The following is a 21,387-nucleotide window of genomic DNA, read 5'->3' on the forward strand; positions in this document are numbered from 1 at the left end:
GCACTCTTCTATTTGTAGATTGGTTTTTAATAACAATTATTGAAACATTATAACTTGTGCACATATATGACATTAAACAGATGGTTTCTCTTAATTTTTTCTCCTCTTTTTCAGATTATCTTGATGACTGAGATTGTCTGCTGAGCGGTTTTCAGGACTCCATTATCGTCTTTAAAATTAAATGACAAGTGTTACTGAAAAAATGGCCTGGAATGGGAAGCCTGCGAAAACGAATACTCAGGACTACATGAACCTGTTGTACTCTGACTCGGACAGCGATAGAGTTCCTGATCTAAAGCTACCTCCGGTCAAAGGAAAGAAGCAGAAGCGGTAAGTCAGTGGGAAATTTATTTTGTGAGGGAACATTCTTGTTGTCCTCTATGAATTGGCATGGTGTGTCACCCATGATTATGTATCAGTGCCTTTATTATTGTCCCTATTAGTAATCAAAAAGTGCATTTTTCTATGATACTGAAAGGTTAGTACATGATAATTTTGATTGATCAACAGTAAGAAACCACACAAAGAGGAAACTGAATGGTTAGTAATAGAGTGGTATTTAATTTTAACTCATTCGCTTGTCAAAATATTTTTGTCTCCCCAAAATCACTACTTTTTGATGAAATTACATAAAAAGTGCCACTCAAGACATGTATCGGTTTATTCCAAATGCAATTCTGAATAATTCCATATAAGATACGAGCGGGTTTTTTCTGTTTGTGATCGTTTTTCAAGATTATAGAAATATTTTGTTTTTTTCAATATCGGACGTTATGTTCAAAATGTACAAATATTATGGAATGTAGGTAAATAACTGCAAACTTTTCAATATTTTCCAGTTCTATATTCATGTTATTTTGATGTATCATTTGACTAGGTGCAAACATATTTTTTTAGTTTAACCAAAGATTATAAATTTTTTATTTTCAAATTTTATCCGCATCCAATCAAAACTGTGTTGCATAACCGTCTCTTACAGGAACCAAAGTTGAAAAATACATAAATAAACATTACAGATGTATTCTACAAACCATACTGAAAATATTGGTATATAATACGTTGATATTTATTTGAATTTGTGGCCCCAAAGACCTTTTAACTGCCCACTAGTCATCATCTCTTTCGCTCTCCCGAAAAAAAATTCGTCCACAAGCCGAAAATAATACATAGCGAATGAGTTAAGATGATCCGTACTGTTCATGGATCAAGTAGATTTTTCATGTATCTTCTCACAAAACGGTTTTCGAAGAATTACATGAAAAATTCATTTGTTAACTCTCTGTGTGCTACGCCAGTAGAATATGGCTTATTGTTAAGCAAAATTGACTATGCGAGCATGTGTTGAGAACTAAATAAAGTTGAAGGAATTTGTGTGAGATAATAATATTTTAAAGATTTCATGTATAAGGGGGGTTGGGTTTGTTTTTTTGGGGTGAGTGGTTGTAAGGGGGGGGGGGGGGGGCTGTTAAACGTCACCCCCCACCAAAAATAGAATTTCTCATTTTACCTTGAAAAAGACCTGTCTGACATCCTGTCACACCATTGGTTTGATTGCAACTTTGCGGTTGATAGTGGGCCTAGGCAGGATCATGAATAGTTTTGGGATATGACTGCTTTTAGATGGGTGGTTATTGGTGTTTGTCGTTATGGTCTCCAATCAAAACAGGACTTACACTACACTAGACTGCTTGGATCTTGGTAGACTGGAGGATTGGGTTAGACTTCATCATCTTTGTAGGGTCCCCACCAGGTCAGGAAATCGGGAAGAAGTCGGAAATTTTTAGATGGGTGAGGAGGTCGGGAAAAAGTGGGGAATTTTGTGATGGGTCGGTAAGTCGGGAAAGGATCGGGCCTGTGTAATGTGTAGCTATCTAGACTGTATGGTTGATGAATCCTGAAGAGGAAACGTAATTGAACCGCTGTGGCGGAAGTGTATGTGTGACACCGAGGCTCGATCAGGAAGAATCAAGATCTACTTTCGCTTTCGTTACCGCCCAGAAATTTTCCGGCAATAGTCTGATAGATAACGCAACATTTGTAACATGCAGGATATGCATTATGAACGCTGTGTCGGCTTGAAAATAAATCAATATTAAAAATTGCCTTCTGCTGTCGCTTGTGAAAAAAAAAATGAAAAAAAAAAAGAACTTATACAAGCGTCTTGTTAGGTTCGCCCTCGTGACCGGTCAATGAACCTGTGAGTACCGGCGGTCTGAGCGCTGTGAAGTATAGGACTCCTTTATAAGATGCACTCGTGGAAGGGGATTGGCCATTGGGAGAGGGTGGGGAGCTGAAGGCAACGCTAGAGGACAAAAACTGAACTTGGAAGCAAATTTTTAGCATTTTGATAACTACTTTTGAGCTCTCTCTCTGCAAAGCGCACATTGGTACAGGCCTTGTGTGGAATCAGGATCCGTCATGCCTTGTTATTGAACTTAAGTGTTCGCGTTTCATTGGATGGGGTGATTGTAATTTATTTCTATATTTTAGCTTTCTGTTCAAGATTGGCAGATTTTCAGTGTCACTGCATCTTGCGCCCCCCCCCCCCCAGTTCTTACACCTCTCACACTGAATAGGTGTACTTGAGCCATTCTAGTTATTACTAATATTACTCTTCTTTGAGTTGCAGCAATGGTTTTCGTCTTCACACAATGTCAGCTTGTATTTTATCTGTGTATGGTTTGGGTCTTGCTTCCTTTGACTTGTTCAGTTGTTTTTCATCAACATTATACTGTGAAATTCTTTAATGGATGTCCGTTGCTTTAAAAAAAAATTGCCTGTTGTACATTTTATGCGTGAATTTTTATTAAAATCTTTCCATCAATGGAATTTTTTCCCTTTTTCCATGTTTGTCCAGAAAAAGGTCGTCTTTGGGACGCCATGACGATGGTGGATTTTGCGGCATGTGGATGGTGTTTAAGGTATTTCTTGTCATCCTGGTCTTTGCTGCCATCCTGTCTCTGGCCGTTGTCACCTTTTGGACTCTGAAGCAGATACAAGACCTTCAGAGCAAGGTTACAGAATGTAAGTATGAAATCATTTTGTAATAAGTATTCATTCTGTACCTGTCTGTGTTTCACATTTGTGTAAATCTTGTCGCTGTAGCTTGTTCACAATATTAACCCCTTGCCTGCTCTGTGGGCGTACCTGGTACGCACTAACAATTCACTCCCATGTGTGTGTGGGGGTACCTGGTACACCTGAAAAACCCGTATTTTGTTTCGTATGTATCTTCACTTCTACACAGTTTTGAATAACAAAGAGTTACATCCCTGTATTCTCTGTCCACTTGCCGATATGATCCTGCCTATTTTTAGGCTATTAGTATTGGAATTCGAATGAAGTAGCTAAAATAATTAAGAGACATGGTGTGTAGTGTGTTGTGCGCGAATGAGGAAGTCAAGTCTGCCTCTCTTAGGTTTTTGCGTGCAGTCTATATTTGCCACGATGGCTTCGCAAAGGTTGATAAGGTCTACGGATCAGGTTATTGCAGAAATTTATCGAGATGCAGACCGTGATGGCGAAGATTCCAATTCATCTGAAGAAAGATTTTGTCGTAGATCTATTCTCCAAGGAATCTCGAATACATAGATGGAATTTCTTAAAACTCACACCTGCCAAATTTTTCTACAGAATATTTATACCTAAAAATGAGTAACACCGTTGGATTGTGTGTTCATTACTCTTTTATTTGACATACACTTTGCTATATCTAGTCCTTATAGTAAGCGAGTTATAGCCATTCAAACAGCAGACCATGTCATACACAGTCACTGGGGAGATTTCTTTAGCACACGCGGTTTACTTATAGTTAGCAGTCAAGGGGTTAAAATGACTCTATCTCACATTTTCTGTTTACTTGTTGGGCTGTATCTGTATCACACCAATGAACCTTTTAGTTTGTTGAAACCTGCCAAATGCTGAACTAGAAGTTTAGCTGTATCACACTAATGAATCTTTTACCCTGTTTAAACCTGCCATATGCTGAACTAGAAGTTTATCTGTATCACACTAATGAATCTTTTACCTTGTTGAAACCTGTCATATGCTGGACTAGAAGTTCCACCCCACACACCTAAGGCTGAAAACATTTTCAGTATAGTATAACCACCCCAACAGTAACAGTTCAGTTTTAATTTTTGCTCGGATATAGGGTTTGATGTACCCTAAAGTTTTTGTTTATGTATTTTTGTATTTTTAATTTCCATTTTGAACCAAACTAATTAGTAAGCCTATGTCAGTCTTGAAGAATAAAATGACTCATGTGTTGTTGTTTTTTTCTTTATTGTAAACTGAAACAAGAATTGTTCCTGAAAAGTGTCTGTAAACAACATTTCCTGTCACACTACCAAGAGATTAGGTCCCACAAAGTTTATAATTGTCAAGCTGTTCCTGTTCGACTTACAGTAACTCACATACTTTTATTATTCCATATACTGATCACTGTTGTGTGTGACACAATCCATAGATGCTGGCATTTAGTTTTGTGTGGAGCTAATTCTAACTTTCATGTTGGAGTAGAATTTTTTTGTTCCAGTAAGATCTGGTAGAGGGCTATGATATTGGTCATTCTCTTTTCTTTTTTTTTAAACTACAGTTAATTTTCTGTTCTTCTTGTCGCTCGTATTAAGCTAAACTAACATGATTGAATGGAGTTGGTTTTCTACCTCTTCCCACCCTCCGACATTGCGAATTGCTTTTTTGTCCTCTTGTTTTTGCATTGATAATGTACCTTGTAGTATTTTAATCATGCTGATACACAGTGATTCATGTAATCTAAATAACAGTGCTTTTTTCTCCTTCCTCCTTTGGCAGCTGGTGGTCAATATTTTTGGTAATGGCTTCTTTCTTCTGTATAGTCACACACTTTTCATTTGGTGTTTCCTGGCCAGTAGCAGTTGTGTGTGGTATACCTGTTGTGCTGTTTTTGTGTCCCAAATCTTGATGACCCTCTTTGTTTTCTTTTCTATTTGTCATGTTTCCAGGGGGAAAAAGAGTTCTTGCTTCTGGTTTAAATTGTATTTAATGAGTAATATGTTTATCATGATTAACCAGAATGGACAAAGACTGAGACTATTATTTAAACAATATGCTGCAGATGAGTAGGATCAGACTGATGCCTGTGATGCGGTGATTAGGCTCTCCGTCATGTACCTTAGAGAATGCGAGTTAGATTCCCACATGGAAAAGATAGCTTTTCGAGCATCTCTGTCTATCTTTTGGGATCCAAAGGGGGGATATTAACATGTTCGTATGCACAGTAGAAATTGTAAATGGGCTGATTTATCAATGTCATGCTCATACTTTACCGGAACAACATAGGGGGTTCTGCTGATTTTTCTTTCCTCATCCTTACTATTGTCATTTTTTCTACTTCTTTCATATGTTTGTCACTCTCTTGTGAACTGCTATTTCTGGGGTGGCTTGATAGTCGAAGCAGACTTTTGAGGCTAGAGAGGTGAGCAGAGTAAGCCTGATTCCCCGTTTGGGCTTCTCTGTTGACATCCACCCCTTGGCGCTCATATGACCATATGCAGTTGCAAGCGCCGCAAAACCTTATTAAAACTAAGTACTTTCTTATGGGATGTATTCTACATGGGTTTGTGACCCTGACAGGAAGGCTGGAAACATTCTCCTCCACCCCCCATTGGAACTCTGTCAACGGGGAAGTAATACTTTAAGGACATCAACAGTTGATTGTTTGTTGGTACTATTGGTTATGGCCGTCATTATTTGACGGTTAGTCATGAGCTTAGCTATTCGAGCAGTAAATATTGGTTTTTGAAAATCTTTCAAAAGTCATGTCCCTAATGAAGTTTAATCAGGAACTGACAAACTTGTCAGCCTGAATGTTTTATACACTTTTATAAGTAGAACAAATAATTTGTATTAAATCAACTGAGCTCTATAGAATAAGATACAAGTATATGTGTATGAAAGCTTTTAGTTGAAGTCTCTAGTCTCTGTCTTGATGGATTGTATCGAAAGAGCTCTTAGATAAGAAGTGATGTTCACAGTATGCCTTTGTGCTGCTACTAAGTTGCTTCCTTGAAATGTACGTAACTTTTTTACAAAATTGAGAACTTGGTATAGACAGAGCATTTATACTTACTTACTTTAATATATCCGCCCTCTTGTACCTCTAGGGGGTCGAGGGGAGAAAGAGTGTCCTGTCTCTAGCAAGTTTGAGCATTTATAACGCCATAAATAATCAGATATTAAAGATCAGGATGCAAAAATGTTTTATCTCTTTAGACATCATCTGTCCATGAGGACTTCCGAATTTTGTAGTTTTTGAGGGACTGTCAGTCTCTCTTGTAAATTCTGTGTTCCTCTATCTTTCGCAATCCACCACTGTCTCTCAAAATTCTCTTTTTCTCTAAGTTTCTTGTCTGTAAGATAAAGAAGGGTGTGTTGTTTCTGTGGTCGTTATTTGATAGTTTCCTGTATCAGAGAGAGAGAAAGAGAGAGAGAGAGGGGGAGGGAGGGAGGGAGGGAGGCGTTTGTTCAGCGCTGCTCTTTGCGGTTACTTTCCAACTAGTTTGAAAAAAAAAAGGTTTCTCACGTTTCCTTGATAAAGTCTTTTTTTAACGATCGTTCTTTTTTGTCCGGGGTTTTCTGTTTGCGGGGTGTTTGCATTACATTACACCGTCTCCTCCGCGTCATTAGCGATCGATAGTTCCAAGTTCCGGGACATCATCATATGATTGATCTTGAACTTTTCATCAAAAGTCGCATTAGACGCGGGCTAGCTAGATCTAGTGACCATGGATAACCTAGGCCTTTCATGGATGTGTTCTTGAATTGTTATCTCATGCAAATTTTGCCACAGTATGTTCTAGGTCGAAGAAGCTAGATTGTCATTGTGTACTTAGGCTTGACAAGATTAGGCCAAAGTTTGAAGGCTAGATCTAGGTCTAGAGAACTTGTTAGAGAGATAGGCTAGATCTATATCAAGATCCACTCTGATAAAAATAACAAATATACACTTGTCGCAGCATTGTCTCATCGTTATCCTCTTTAGCTGTCCGTTATTGGCATTTAGGGAACTGACTTGCGCATAAAAGTCTATCGTCTGAGTGACAAAGTTCTGGGCTAAAAGCTCTTTGAAATTGTTCGATGTTCTTGTGTCCGATGGGTTGTGGACTTAGGCTGGTAGCGGTGTTCCCGGTCCGACTCGAGGCACTAAGCCAAGCCTACTAGTCTAGTCTCTTGGTTTTAGCATAGGTAAACAGAACACACAGCAGTCTAGAGTGAAGTTTAGAACTCTAGGGAGGAGAAAAGATGGCTGTCTGTATGTCGAAGATTTTGGTTGTGATGAAGTTTGTATAAATTGGAATGTGTTGATAGAGAGATCGTGAGGTTTGATCAACCAGATCCTGTACTGTGTGTAGAAGTAGAAGGGAAATTTCAAATGATCCACTCTATATTCAGCGTGTAGTAACTAAACTGTTGAGAATCATAATACTACCCTACCTTCATGCCGCAGTATGAGTATGTTACATTGTTCAAAGATGTTGCGACTCTACTAGATCTAGATTCTAGGTCTAACTCACTTTCATTTAAAACCCTGTCATGTATGAATTGTCCGCCATGCGATAATAATGATAAAATAACAAAGTGGCTACTTAAGTTCAGTTAGCCTGACAGTCTAGCCGTACTTGGGTTAGGCCCTATTGACCGAAACCTGTTGAATACACAGGTCTCATTAATAATTATTTAGGTTTAAAATATAATAGGCTACATGTGCACTGTCAGTAAGGCACTTTTTGGTTTTGTCTCAAATACATATATATATATATATATATATATATACTTTATTATATGGCCGGCTCTATTTCTCCGAACACTTGGGAAAATAAACTTGAACTCTATTTCTCCAAACGGGTTCCTTTCTCTAGATTTGTTGAATAATTGCGAATGGAGTGGCCTGTGTCGAGAAATACATGCGGATAACTTTAGAATGACAGATGTACGCCATTGGCCGATATTTATAGTAACAGCAATCTTGTTTGACGTCATTGAGCCAAAAAAAAAATCCGTGGCCGAACCGAGGCTCGAACTTGGACTTTCTGCTTTGGAGACAAGGGCACTAACCACTCCACCACCACGCCACTGTAAGCTACAGGCTTTAAAAATACTGCAATAATTGTGCTTTGCGGTCCTGTTGCAGCCGTGAACGCCCACAAAGTGGGAATCCCTCAATGACATTAAACAAGATAGCTGTTACTATAAATATAGGCCAGTGGCGTACATCTGTCGTTCTAAAGTTATCCGCATGTGTGGAGAAATAGTCACTTCGTTATTATATTATATATATATATATATATATATATATATATATATATATATATATATATATATATATATATATATATATATATATATATATATATATATATATATACTAAAAATATATTTGTAATTCAGTAGGCCTATTTTTTGCTGTTTGTCAGTCTAGCCATCATTATTTAAGTAAGCCTAGCCTAGCAGTCTAGCTGTCTTTAAGTTAATAATTCCATCTAATTAAATGTGCAGTAGATGCGATGGGAAAGAAAACATCACACTTGTAACAGTATCAACCCAGTGCGCAAAAGTACCGTTTTTATACCGTATAAAAACCTGTAAAAAGTAATGTTTATTATGGGGTGGATTGTTTGGAATTTTTCTCGTTATCACTGGAGAAATAGTTGCATTATTAATGATTAATGTTTAGAAACATCTATTGGACTGGTGGAGTTTAGACATAGTTTTTATTATTTCTCTGTGACTTTTCTTGCATTATACAGCAAAGATTGCCGAAACAGACGTTTGTCATGGTGTTTTCAGCAAGCATGTCAGTGTGAGGTGCTGGATGTTTTCCCAGTAGTAGCGTTGTGACCCAGATTTGACTTTTGTGCTGATCATTGCCTCTTGGTGGAGTAAGAGGCCTCACGGCTAGCTAGCATGATGAAAGCAGATGTCGATTATAAGTTGCCAAAAAGGATGAAAAAGCGTCGGCAGCTAGATGCCTTAGTGGACACTGTCAAATTACCTCGGAACCGAATAAACAGCACCAGTGCTCAGGAGCTACTTGACTATCACTCAGATTCTTCAGATTTGGAGGAGTACTCGGCCAGCTCTATAGGACATTCCAGGAAAAAGTAATTTCCCTCACTCGTACATTTAATCATAAATGCAAGAAGTTGAAAATAATCTGACTCGTTTGTATTCATTTTGGGGGAGAAAGTATAAATGGATATTGCTATTATGATTTATGTTGGTTTCAATTTTGTTTGAGGTGTCCGACAGGTTGTGTGCGACTGTTAAAGATAAAGTTGCCATGTAGGCTATAAAATTATAGTTTTCAAATTTTCTTAAAAAGTAAAAGTTCTTTGTTTTAGCCTCAATGTTCCTTTCGATAGTTAAGTCATATATATATATATAGTAATAATAATAATGGTCCGAGAGAAACACCAAAGTTATTATAAATTTTAGATTTGGGCTTACACATAAATTATGATACATTTTAATGTGGTGAAAGGAGCATTGATTTTTAATATAGCGGTATTACAATAATAGCAGAGACCCTATGGTAAGCTGATTTGGTGAAAAAAAGATATATTCAGATTCTTAAATCTAATGTGGTCATCTCGGTTTTAACTTTCTCACTTTCTGAAGTAATCACTAAGTTTTGCATTTCCCTCGTCAGATGTTGCTTATGTCACACGGTTGTGGCTCGCATTGGGTTATTCATGGTCACTATGGCATGTCTCACAACATGTGTTGGGTTGGTGTGGGTCCAGTGGCACATTCGACATGAACTTGATATTCTGCGCAGAGAAGTTAATTCAGGTAATTTCTCGGGTCAACCTGTTTATTTTTTCCCTCCTTGTGTTTCGTCCGTTCAGTTCACGCACCGGTTTATTTCCCCTCGCTGTTTCACAATTCCATGTGTGGGACGTTTGCTTTCGTGCAAGTTATTTGTGCTAGTGGTTGGCATGTGTGACAGGGTGAGAATATGACATTAGGATTTGTGAAAAAGATGTGCTTGGGAGTGTAATGGGGTTGGAAATGGGGTTTGTGTTGAGAAAACGATTAAAACCGTCCTGGAGTTAACAGGCGATTGTAATCGGCTGTATGTTTCATTATGTAATGTGAAGGCTGATTTAATTGGCCGAAATTTGAATTATGAATTGAGTTGCTATTTCGGTTAGTTTACCCAGGGCTTTTTAAAATAACATTCCCAGATATTTTAACTCCTTCACAAATGAACTTTTTTTTCTATTTATAAAATTTAGATTCTCTACTTTCTTAAAATGTAGATTTATAGCCTTTACTAGCATGGATTGCCCGTCCTCAAGCGTTTACTAACATATGTGGTGAAATCTTATATATATTTTCAACAACACAGGTTATATTTGTTAGCGAGATATTTGTAGAAATGTATTCGGGATGGAGGGATGAGAATACAGGATTAAGTTTGTGAAAGACTTAACCAATCGGCCAGAACGACTCGCTCCTTGTCATTCCCGTTTATATTATTATATCTCTTCCACCAGAATAACACAGAGGGTGTCATTTTTGGGGCCCTATTAAATAATACACACAATTTTGTGTTCAGTCCTCAAAATCCATGTTTTTTTTAGAATTGCTCAAGTTGAAATTAGACATGATGAGACTTTCTTTCTTTGTGAGAATTCAAAACTTGAAGAAACTTGAAGGCACTTTTTTCATGTGGCGGCACATTGTATCACAGATGAATATTGGATTTGGTGTTTGTGTCACTTTCCATATCAAGATTGTTTAATTAAATGCCTTTTCAATACCCCCCTGCTTTTCCTGCTTTTAATCTCACTGTCTGCTTCCTGGATATGACTTCTATGGTTAATCTTTTTGCATGGTGGACAAGATGCATCTAGTTCCAAAATTGTAGGTGAAACAAAAACTTCTGCGTGCGAGTTCTTAAATTAAAGCACAGATTTATTTCTAGCTGTTCACGAAAATCCACGAAATTAATTACTGGCTGATAAAAGTTCATTTTCCCCAGGAAATAGCAACTAGGACAGCTCATTTTTCTTGTTATGTATTCTTTTCTTGTTTTTGTTCTTGAAATATGATATCGTGTCCCTGAGGCTGTTTTTCTTATTTATATTTAGTTTGTCTATTTATTTTTTTTTAGTGTTCTCTTTTTGCTAACGGCACATGTAATTTCACAGATCTGGTTCTGCTATTGTATCACCCCCTGTATGTTCTATCATTCTTTGTTGTATGTCCACGCTTAAATGTCATTCTTCCTCATTCATTTCACTTTCATTGTCAGTCTAATCTAGTAGCACTCTACGTTGTTTTTATATTAATTATGATTTTGAATATTTTGTGAGTAGGAATGTTTTCAGTTCAGAACAATATTGTGTAAGGGGGTCAAAATAACATGCTATTGATGGCAGTTTTACACTGATTTGTGCATAAAATTAAAAAAATTTTTTTACTTTTGTGGTTAATGCGTGATTGAGAGTGAGTTACTTCTTTTGTGAATAACTGATACTGGGTGTGTTACTTTTATGGTTTATAAAACTGATGGAGGGTGTATTACTTTTGTGGGGTCAATAATGATAGCGGGTGAGTTACTTCTGTGGTTATTATTTATTTTTGATGGAGGATGAGTTCTATCAAAGAAATGACCTCCTTTTTCAGTCTCATTTTCCTTTTTCTGTCATGTGTGGTCGCTTTTAAGCACAAAGGGGCTATCCTGAAAAATGCTGTTTTGAGAAAATCGAAGTTTTTTTATTTACCGTTGTTCAGTTTCTTTAAAAGACAAGGAGAGTTTTCTCTATAATCAAACAAATATACACACACCAGTGAAATCAAACTTCTCCTAAGGTAGGGCAATGCCCACTTTTGGTGTAGGTCAAGATTTCTGGAAACCCCCGAAATCTGGGTTAGCCCGCTTGTCCTTAAAAGCGACCATTTACATGTGTGTTCCTTAAATATATATACAGTGGTCTCCACCTAAGAACCCGGTCATCGGGAGACAGAAAAAGTGGGTGGTTGGTGGGTGCTCTGGTTTGGTTTGCTCCTTCTTTCCTGTCAAACATCTGTCGTCCTGATCTCCCCTTCTTCTTTTTGTGTATGTTACTCTCTTGTAACACTTAATCTGTTCTTCAGCACTTATTTGACCTTATTGTGTTGCAAGTGCCGCAAAACTCTTACTTAAAACTAAAAAGACAGAAAAAGTAGGATCTTAGGCGGGCCGGGTTCTTTGGCAGATTTCAATACAGACACAGCTCAGCTCCTTCCTATAACTGTGTTCCTTTGCTTATTTTGTAGTGAAGTAGTTTTTGGCAACACTGACGCCACAGGGAAGGTAGCGCTCAAGCTTTGGTATTTTTTTGAAAATTACGTTCTGTATATATATAAGTATGTATAGTGTGAAAAATTCATTGTTCGCTAGTCCAGGACAACTCCTCTACCAGTCAATCCAACGCGAGCTAATTATGGTGCCGCAGCTCAGAAAAGTTTATTGCCTGGAGTTCAGACTTGATTCTTAGACAGATTTCTATGTTTAGATGGGTTCTTTAGCCTGTATATTTGATAGGTAAAATTTCTGTTGCACTGTAAAAGCTGGTTCTTGCATATATATTGTGTTTTCAGGTAGAGACCATTGTATGTGCATGCTACGTGTTGTTTTTTTTTGTTTGTTGTTTTTTTTTTCTTTTCTCCTAAGGGCACAAACCTTTTATTACAGTTTAGTCATAATACCCTTGTTACTTGCAAATTCTGAAGTGATGCATTTGATGTGCGAGTTACTTAAAAAAAATATGATTTTGATATTGCATTTTGTTTCTATTTCTGTTGATTTGTAATAAAGGTCTACTAGAAGAATCTGTTAAGTGGGGAAGAGGAAAATTTAATCTCAAACTCTGATCACTGAAAAATTGTTGTTTTTTATTTAATGTAGTTTTTAAAAAAGTGAAGGTGTTGTTCACTAGATTTGACAGAGGTAGAGAGAAAGAGAAATTACTGTATTTGCACACACACACACACACACACACACACACACACACACACACACACACACACACACACACACACACACACACACACACACACACACACACACACACATGTACACTCACACACACCGACACACGCCCCCCCCCCCCCCCACACACACACACATACTCACTCTCTCTTACCCTTGTGTTATAACTTGTAACTGGATCTGGAATCAAATTGATTAAAAAATTTTGTGTGCTTTTCAGAAGTTTTAATATCAAACGGTGCCCTAATTTGAATGCAGATACTTTCAATTAATGAGTTCCAGTTTTGTTGGTTTCTTCCAGGAAAGATCAGTAAAGTGCATTTTTTTTCCTTTTATAAATAAATATGTAATATACAATTCCTACCGAATCTGTATAAGACAGCCATGCGTTGTCAAGGAGAAAGGTGGCCGTAAAAGACAGGTACGGTCTGACCAAAATAAAGAAAACAAACCATTTACTACTTCTGAGGTCCTAACTGGAGGTGGTCGCAGGTTTAGGACTGCCGTAGGGCTCCTTAAAATGTTTTGATTTGTTGTTGTATTTTTTTCTTTTGGAAGGGGGAAGAAGATAGGATGGTTTTTGTGGGACTTTTTGTTGGTTTTATTTTCTTTTTAAATCATGGTTCCGTGAAAGGTTGAAACAAAACAAAATGTGTGAGACGAGGAAGGCCAAGTGCCATAGCAAAATGGACAAATGGGTCGCCACCACTCTGCGAACGAGCAACACTTCTTTCACGAGTTTGAGTTGACTTCCATTGTTATTTAAAACTGAAATCTGTGGGGCTGCTGGTTTTCCTTTGGTTTAATAGTGGTTTTGGTTTGGAGAGACAGCTCAAATAGTGAAGAGAAAAAAATATTGGGTATTCTATTTTATTACGGTTTATTGCTGTTTTCCGATTCACCATGTTTGGTTTAAGTGGACTCCACTTAACATATCTTGTCATTTACCAAGAGATTGTTTTTTTACCTTTGGGGTTTTTTTTAACCTCAACTTCTCTCCCTCCCGTCTTGACACCACAGTGCAGAATGCGGACAAAACCTCTCCCGAACTGATGAAGTTCCAGTCTCAGCTGACTACTATCAACGGCACGGTCAACAGTCTCAAAGCGGAGAACATACAGAGCATGACCAAAGACATCAAGGGACTGAAGGACCAGGTGAGAGAGGCCGACGGGGAGGTACCATTAATGTTTTAGTCATCTATACCCTTGGTGCTCATATTTCATTGTGCAGTTGCGAGCGCCGTAAAACCTTACTAAATCTAACTCTTAACTTTTTGCTAAAAAAAAGAGGAATGGGAACACTTGTATGATTAATAAAGTTATGCCTCTTTTTAACTCTTTATCTCCTAAGGGGTAAACCCACTATTGTTAACCTTGAAGGAATAGGTCACTCAAACATGGTGGTGTCAGTGGCCTAGTGGCTAGGCTCTCAGACTCGCATCCGTAAGGTCATGGGTTCGAATCCCGTCGGGGGCCTGACACTGTGTGCTTGGGAAAGGCACTTTACATGAGTTTTCCTCACTTCACCCAGGTGGGAATCGGTACCCTTCTATGGACAGTGAAAGATTTTGTCGGTTTGTTACTGTTAGTGTTTAAGCACTTAATCAGCTGCTTGCACTGTATGCTTCCCTGGAAGCTAGAATGTTTCCGCGTTTTCTTTGGTCAGTTGGGGTAATAATATACAGTGTAAAGCGAATAGAGCTTGCTGTATGGGTGGTTGGCGGGTGCTCTGGTGTGGTTTGCTTCTTCTTTCGTATCAAACATCTATCGTCTTTTTCTACCCTTTTTCCTTTTTGTGTTTGTCACTCTCTTATAACACCTCTAATCTTCAGCCCTTAAATGACCTTATCGTGTTGCAAGTGCGATAAAATACTTATAAAAACTAAAAACTAAGCTTGCTGTAAAGCGGGGTTATGTGCTATACAAATGCTATTTATTATTTGTGATAACTTTGTCCTCAATAGAGACTGACAGTGTAAAACCCTCTACTATTAAAAAAAACAAAACTGACGGTATTTCTTGAAGGCAGGGTCACTTGGAGACGAAGGGGTGATCGGATCAACATAGCTTTTATCCCCCAAACAGAGACACTGGCAGTATTTCTTTAAGCATTGGGTCTCAAAGACGAAGGGGTAATGGGATCAACATATGATAATATTTCTTTTGACTTTTGATTTCTTGTGATGTTTCCAGATGGACAAACTGGCGGCAGATACAGAGAGATTGTCCAAGTCCGTGACATCAGCCTCCGAGATTCTTGACATTCCAAACAAACTGAAAAGTCTACAAGAAGTAAGTTATGAATACAACTAAAGCCCTGGTTACGCGCCTCGATACATTGTACAAAAACTGGATGATCTATCGATCATGAGACAAATCGTTAGGTGTAATCACAAAATTGTACAAAGTTTCGACGATTGGATGATGGTTTGGAGACTTGGTCGAGAAATCAAGTGCTGCTTGATATTTTCCGTGCTATTCAGGCCAGTTGTGGAGGAGATGTGCTGTGACGTAGAATCACTTTGAAATTTGCTGCCGCACAGGATTAAACTTATGGCTCAAAATTTTAAAGATTATTATGGCAGGTAAAAACGGATTTCATATTTGGAATCAGCATCTCAAAAAAGCAAAGTTGTTCATGAAGAACATGATTTGATGCCTTTTTATGTATATTACCAATTTTATTATTTAGTTGATCGTCAATTGTGAAGTTGTATCAAGGTCACCCGGTGTGTTGCACATCTGTTGTCAAGTTCATGACTAGGAATCTCCCTGATCGAAAGACAACTGGATGATAGATTGGAACGTCTAAACAGACTACACAGCTCGATAAAACGGACAGTTCTCGCATACAACGAATCTGACACAATTTATCGTTACGTGTAACCGGGCCATTAGGTTGTGAATTTTTGTATCTTCCCCTGTCTCATCTTCTCCCGTCTTCTTGTGAATGGTTGGTAGGTGCTCTAATATTAATTATTTTTTAAAAAGTTTCTTATTGAATTCTTTTCCTTGTCTGTGTTGTCACACTGACGTCTGGAGTAATGGCCTTTTCCCGTCTTGATATCAAGGATGGTTCTCCCTTCTACTTGTCTCCATCAATTACTTTTCCTGTCTTGATTCTCAGAACATATTTGTGACACGTTGTGGTGGAATCAAGCACTCGTCAATTTTTGGGCATATGGATTTATTGGTATCATCTTAAAGCCTGTCCATGTGCCTTGGTTTTGATTTTAAAAAATATCCATTTATCTTGGATACAAGTCAAAATATTGGCGATTGAAGGAGGAAGTGGTCGCCTGGTTACAGGGGTAAAATAAGTGAGAAAGTGGCCGCCAAAGTTAAGTTATTTTCTTAGTTTGAGAATGCGTGTAAACTTTAAAAATTACATCTTTTATTCCTTTTATCAACGTTTTTCAGTAAAATCCACTCAGAAATGTGTTCTTTAATGGGCATGAAAGGTGTCGAGCCAAAGTACAAAAATTCGATAAAAATTCCCGAACCTGCGGAAAAATGCCAGTTTGTTGACTTTCATTATTTTGACGAGTGCCTGATTTCACCACGCTGCCTCTCATTTGTTTTTCTTTTTCTCCATCTTTTCTTTTTTCTGTCCTCTCCATTACAAATATTTTTCCTGTCCTGGTAGTAAGGAAGGATATCTCTGTTCTCTGATACTGTTTTCCTTCTCTGTTCTGGGAGCCGTTAGGCCATTGGCAGACTGATTATCTGTAAACTACGGCTGAACATTTATTCTTGCCTCTCAATTTGTTCCAACCGTTGCAGATGGTTTGAGGGTGTCACTGGTAAGTCTTACTTTCTTCTTTCCCTCTTTTTTTTGTTTCTGTCTGTTTCTTGCTCTTTCCATGCACTATTTTATTTATTTCTTTATTATTTTTTTTATTAAAACAATTTTTTTTTGGCAGATACTATTCTTATGGTGTGTGGGTATGATATTTGCATTGTAGTGTGGAGATCTCTAGTTCAAACACTTGTAGAATAGACCTAGGTTTGTTTCTCAGGGAGTCATGAAAATTTTATTGTGCTGGTTCAGTCCTGTTGTAGATATGTGTGAAAATGATTTGAGCCAACTCGCAATTCTCACTCCTATGATTTGTAAAAAGTGGCTGTAGACAAAACTCAAAAGAAAGTATATTTTCTACAACTTTTTGTGTTTGTTTGTTTTAATGTGATTTTTACTGTTTTGATGTGCTTCTCTTTACTCTGAAGGAACAAAGGATCTGGACAGTATAAAATAAAAGTGTGAGTTTGGGTGGTTGGCAGGTGCTCTTATGTGGCTTACTCCTTCTTTCCTATTAAACATCTATTGCCATTATCTCCCTTCCGTCTTTTTTGTGTTTGTTTTACTCTCTTGTAACACCTTTAATCTTCAGCACTTGTATGACTTTACTGTGTTGCAAGTGCCGTAAAACACTTACTAAAACTAAACCAAAAAAAAAAGAGGGAAGTGGTCATTTGTACAGGGCAGCTGGCTGTTTTAAAGCAGTTTTAACTGTAATGATAATTATAGATCTAATGATTCAATTTCGATTACAAAATGCAGATGGACTAGGCATGAGTCTAATAAGGAGAGTTGTTTAGCCATTTCACTGCCTCGGAATTACTTAGTTCTGTCTGGCATTTTTTGCCGTTTTGAGTTACTGAGACCATGAGGTCAGAAACCAAAAGTTTTATCTGCCTATCAAAATCGTAATATTAATCGGAGTTGTTATCAAGATATTCAAAGATTTAAATTTGGAAAAGCTTGACATGTTGTGACAATCAATATTTTTTGTGTCAAATTTTTCAAAACTAGGTGCTGAGCCGATAGAACTTAGTAAATCTGAGGTAGTGATGTAGAACTTGATATTGCTGTCACTTGATTTGAAGCTCATTTGCGATAAATTGATTGCATCTTCAGATAACATCAGTCATAATGGCACTACATGTGTTTTGGTGTCACATCCCCCCCCCCCCCCGGGGATGGTGCTACTGACTGAAGTGTCTTTAGGCCGTTCCCAAAGGGGGTACATTAACCTGTTCATATGCACAGTAGAATTGTAAATGGGCTGATTCATTGATGCCAATCTCATAACGGTGCCTGAACTACAACAGGGAACTACTGCTTTTTCTTCCCTTATCCTTAATATAGTAATTTTTTCCTCTACTTCTTTTGTATGTTTGTCATACTCTTGTGACCTGCTATTTCCGGGGTGCCTTGATAGTCGAAGCAGACTTTGTGCTGTTGAAGCTAGAGAGGTGAGCAGAGTAAGTCTGATTCCCTGTAAGGACTTCTCTGTCGACATCCACCCTTTGGCGCTCATATGACCTTATGCAGTTGCGAGCGCCGTAAAACCTCTGCTAAAAGTAGGCTAAAACTAAAATTTGTCTTATTTTGTTTTTGCTGTTTTTCTCCTTAATTTCACTAGACTGTTGCGACTGCTACAAACGAACTTGTGGACTTGAAGCAGAAAGTTGAGAAGCTGATGGAACCAAAGGTAAAATGTCTAGATTACCTTCAGCCTGCATGCTTAATCTGCTACTTTTTACTCATGGAATTGTAAGCTTTAAAAATATGTGAAGCTTGCTCACAAAATGAGTTACTTCTCGGATTGGAGCCCTACGGAAAGAGATACATCAAGCTTATTGGTGAAGTTTTTACGGTTTATAAGTATGAAGTAATGAAAGGCATGTTACACTTAGAGAATATGGCATCAATACAAAATCTACAAATTGGATCCTAGTGTCGACTTTTGGCTAATATCTCCATTTGTGGATTGCGAGAAGTAACTCATTTTGTCAGCACGCCTCACTTATATATAAATTAAAATTCCAGAAAGATTTTTGTGAAACTTTTCACATCCACAAGGCCATTTTGTTGAAAGAAAATATTCTTGTCTTCTTTATTTGTTAATTAATTTTTTGGCTTGTAAATTTTCTTTGATTGTTCATTTGGTATCCTGTAAAGACATCTTTTGTTCTCGTGATAGTACTGAAACTGTAAATCATTTGTCTCTTTTTTTCGTTGGGGGGTTACACACATACAAGTCAAATTTCACCTTGTGTGATCTCTCAAATTTGTCCTTGTCTCTACTGGTACCAGTTTTCCTCATGCAGTTTTTTGTTTTTCTCCCCCCCCCCCCCCTCCCCTCCCACATCTCTCAGCCCTCTCCTGCGTCGCCTTCTGCTGCCAGTACGCCTGCCTCAGAGCTCAGTGCTGCAGGTGTAGATGCACAGGTGAGTAGTTGAGAGTTGTTACCTGTGGTATGGATGTACAAATGTGTAGGTGAGAGTTGTTACCTGTGATATAGATGTACAAATGTGTAGGTGAGAGTTGTTGCCTGTGATATAGATGTACAAATGTGTTGGTGAGAGTTATTACCTGTGGTATAGATGTACAAATGTGTAGGTGAGAGTTGTTGCCTGTGATATAGATGTACAAATGTATAGGTGAGAGTTGTTACCTGTGATATAGATGTACAAATGTGTAGGTGAGAGTTGTTACTTGTGATATAGATGTACAAATGTGTAGGTGAGAGTTAATACCTGTGGTATAGATGTACAGATGTGTAGGTGAGATTTGTTACCTGTGGTATAGATGTACAGGTGTATTTGGTATGTGTGTACAGGTGTATATGGTGTGTGTGTACTGGTGTGGGTGTACAAGTATGTAGAGGCATGCTGTCACCCGTTAATCTTTCTCCTTCGTGTTAGTATTCACAGTCAAACATGTTGTACTCTTCCACAGTATGCGACCATGCTGTCTGAGGAGTTCTTGAATCTGAACAGGTCAACGGTCTCCCAGTTGTCCGAGGTGCGCAAAGCTCTGGACCAGCAGTCGGTATGTCTCACAGACTATTTTAGTTTTCTAAGAGTTTTACGGCACTTGCAACACAACAAGTTCATATAAGTGCCGAAGAATAGAGGTGTCTCAAGAGAGTAGCGTACACAAAAAAGGAGGAGAGATCAGGATGATAGACGTTTGACAGGAAAGAAGGAGCAAACCACACCAGAGCACCCGCCAACCACCCACTCACAGACTATGCACTTGTAGACTGTGTGAACTTCTGAATATAATACCAACCTTCCTCTTTTGGTGTTCATTTTACTACCCTAGAACTACAAAGTTCTATCTGCTAAGTATCTAGTTTTGAGAAATTTAACGTTAAAAAGGATCGTGTTTCACATGTCGAACTTTTCGAATGCAAAATATTTTGATAACGGACTCGGAATAATATTATGATTTTGATCGAGCAACTAGAACATTTGGTTTCTGACCAAATAGTCTTAATACGTCAAAACAGCTGAAAATATCAGATAAAACTTTGTAATTTTATAGTAAGGATTCGTCCGTATGGTTAGATATTGGTGGAATCTTAAGTGCCCGGGACTCTGCAGTAAGATCTGACTTTTAAAATATTTCCATGCTTTTTGTCTCTATCGTTCTTGTTTGTGGGTGGTTGGCAGGCGCTCTGATGTGATTTGCTCCTTCTTTCCTGTCAAACATCTACTGTCATTGTCTCTCTTACATCTTTTCTTGGCATGTTGCCCTTCAGAAACTCCTTTAATCTTTGCACTTACGGGTGACATGACCTAATTTAAAACATTTTTTTTTCCTTTGGATGGTTTTTGCAAGCAAAGATGTAAAGGAAAGTAAAATTATTCCGCGGAGTATTTGCAATAATAGGACTGGTCGTGTGAGTATTTGTGGTTTTGATGGGGGAGAAGAATAGCTTCTGGCTTCTACATTTGTTCATTAGGTTGAAGGTTGCCGAGGTGTGAGTTAAAATTTATCGTGTATTAAGTTACAAGTTGTCGCATTAAAAGTTGCAATTTTTGTGTATTAAGTTGCAAGTTATCATGTATTGGAATAAAACATTTTTATTATTATTATTTATTATTTTTTTGTGTGTGTGTTTTACGGCACTCGCAATGCATAAGTTCATATGAGCGTGCAGGACACATTAAACATTTTCAGTTGGTAGGAAATTTTGAATTTTGCCCAGATGGCGGCCGAAGCCTTCTCTTATCGATTTTAGACCACCAAGGGATCTTTAAAGTGCACAACTTTTCCTACCAGATCAGGGGTGGGGCTGAAAGACAGCAGTAAGAAGGAGCCAAGGAGTAGCAGTAGAAAGGTTGCAGAAAGAGTCGGAAGCCCAGAGGAAGGGGTTATTATAGGAGTTGAGGGGGAGGAGGTAGAAAGTGGAGACGAAAGCAGATGACAGAACATTGTTAGAGAGCAGGAAAGGAGGTGAAAGGGGATAATTTTAGAGAAGAAAATTTTTCCATTGCTACCCGAATTCAAACCCTAGACCTTTGAATGAGAGCTGAACACCTTAACTTCTAGGCCACGAGGGCTCC

The 21,387-nt window shown here is 38.0% G+C and overlaps 1 protein-coding gene across 4 annotated transcripts in view; it reads left to right on the top strand.

Moving 5' to 3' along the window:
* The first annotated feature begins 110 nt into the window (after positions 1-110).
* The window catches only part of LOC101846132 (EF-hand calcium-binding domain-containing protein 14), a 36,349-nt gene continuing 15,072 nt past the window's right edge, over positions 111-21,387 (top strand). Inside the window, exons 1-8 of one of the 4 annotated variants that reach the window (XM_005097696.3) lie at positions 6,539-6,831; positions 8,790-9,143; positions 9,692-9,834; positions 14,045-14,181; positions 15,220-15,318; positions 18,453-18,521; positions 19,189-19,260; positions 19,772-19,864. In XM_005097696.3, the coding sequence (XP_005097753.1) occupies positions 8,947-9,143; positions 9,692-9,834; positions 14,045-14,181; positions 15,220-15,318; positions 18,453-18,521; positions 19,189-19,260; positions 19,772-19,864 (810 nt within the window). In that variant the 5' untranslated portion in view covers positions 6,539-6,831; positions 8,790-8,946. Of the gene's footprint in view, positions 331-2,857; positions 3,025-4,815; positions 4,835-6,538; positions 6,832-8,789; positions 9,144-9,691; positions 9,835-14,044; positions 14,182-15,219; positions 15,319-18,452; positions 18,522-19,188; positions 19,261-19,771; positions 19,865-21,387 lie in introns of those variants that run through there. The other 3 variants (XM_013082165.2, XM_035969599.1, XM_005097700.3) reach the window with 3 other exon arrangements.

Source organism: Aplysia californica, unplaced genomic scaffold (assembly GCF_000002075.1).
Source record: "Aplysia californica isolate F4 #8 unplaced genomic scaffold, AplCal3.0 scaffold00162, whole genome shotgun sequence".
NCBI classification, from domain to species: Eukaryota; Metazoa; Mollusca; class Gastropoda; order Aplysiida; family Aplysiidae; genus Aplysia; species Aplysia californica.